This window comes from Wasmannia auropunctata, unplaced genomic scaffold, assembly GCF_000956235.1.
Source record: "Wasmannia auropunctata unplaced genomic scaffold, wasmannia.A_1.0 LD294176.1, whole genome shotgun sequence".
NCBI lineage: Eukaryota > Metazoa > Arthropoda > Insecta > Hymenoptera > Formicidae > Wasmannia > Wasmannia auropunctata.
This window is the reverse complement of record NW_012068714.1, coordinates 1-566: the sequence shown is the minus strand read 5'-3', so window position 1 is coordinate 566 and position 566 is coordinate 1. Positions and strand designations below refer to the sequence as shown.

The 566-nt window shown below is 41.9% G+C and overlaps 1 protein-coding gene across 1 annotated transcript; it reads left to right on the top strand.

Annotated features, from left to right (window-relative positions):
* Window positions 1-21: 21 nt before the first annotated feature.
* On the top strand, window positions 22-561 carry LOC105461313 (the record flags this gene model as incomplete). The annotated part of the gene is made up of 2 exons (XM_011707816.1): window positions 22-362; window positions 450-561. Coding segments are annotated over exons 1-2 (453 nt in total), but the record flags the coding sequence as incomplete, so codon positions are not given.
* Between the last annotated feature and the right edge of the window lie 5 nt (window positions 562-566).

Here is a 566-nt window from a genome sequence, read left to right as displayed (position 1 = left end):
TGTGCTCTTCCGATCTATTTAATGATACAATCAAAGTTGCGTAGGCTCGATCACAAGCAAATCGACAATGAGTGCAAAATCACCGAGCCGTGGTGCCCGGATCATGAGTTATTTCTAAAGGATTTTGCCGCGGCATGTCCATTTGAGAAATACGGACAACGTCCTAACATTCTAATTGACAATTCGCCATACAAACCGAAAGGTATAAATAACGCGGACATGGCAGGTGTACAGTGCTGTGTCATAGGTTCAGTTTTACTTTGTCCGCAATTGATTGGGGTGCATAACGCGACCGATGAAGACATCGAGGCTTTTTGCCACATGTGGAGATGTTACGGTTATTATCTCGGGATAGAGGACAAGTACATATCTTCTTAGCGCTAATAAAAATTGCAAGCGTAACGTTTTAGAATGACATTTCTAAAATTTTCATATTCGTATAATTTCAGGTACAACTTCTGCCGCGGTAGTCTCGAGGAAATAAAGCAGCGCACTTGGGATTTACGTCAGTATTGGTTATTGCCTAATTTAAAGGAAGTTACGCCCGAATGGGAGCATACAACTAG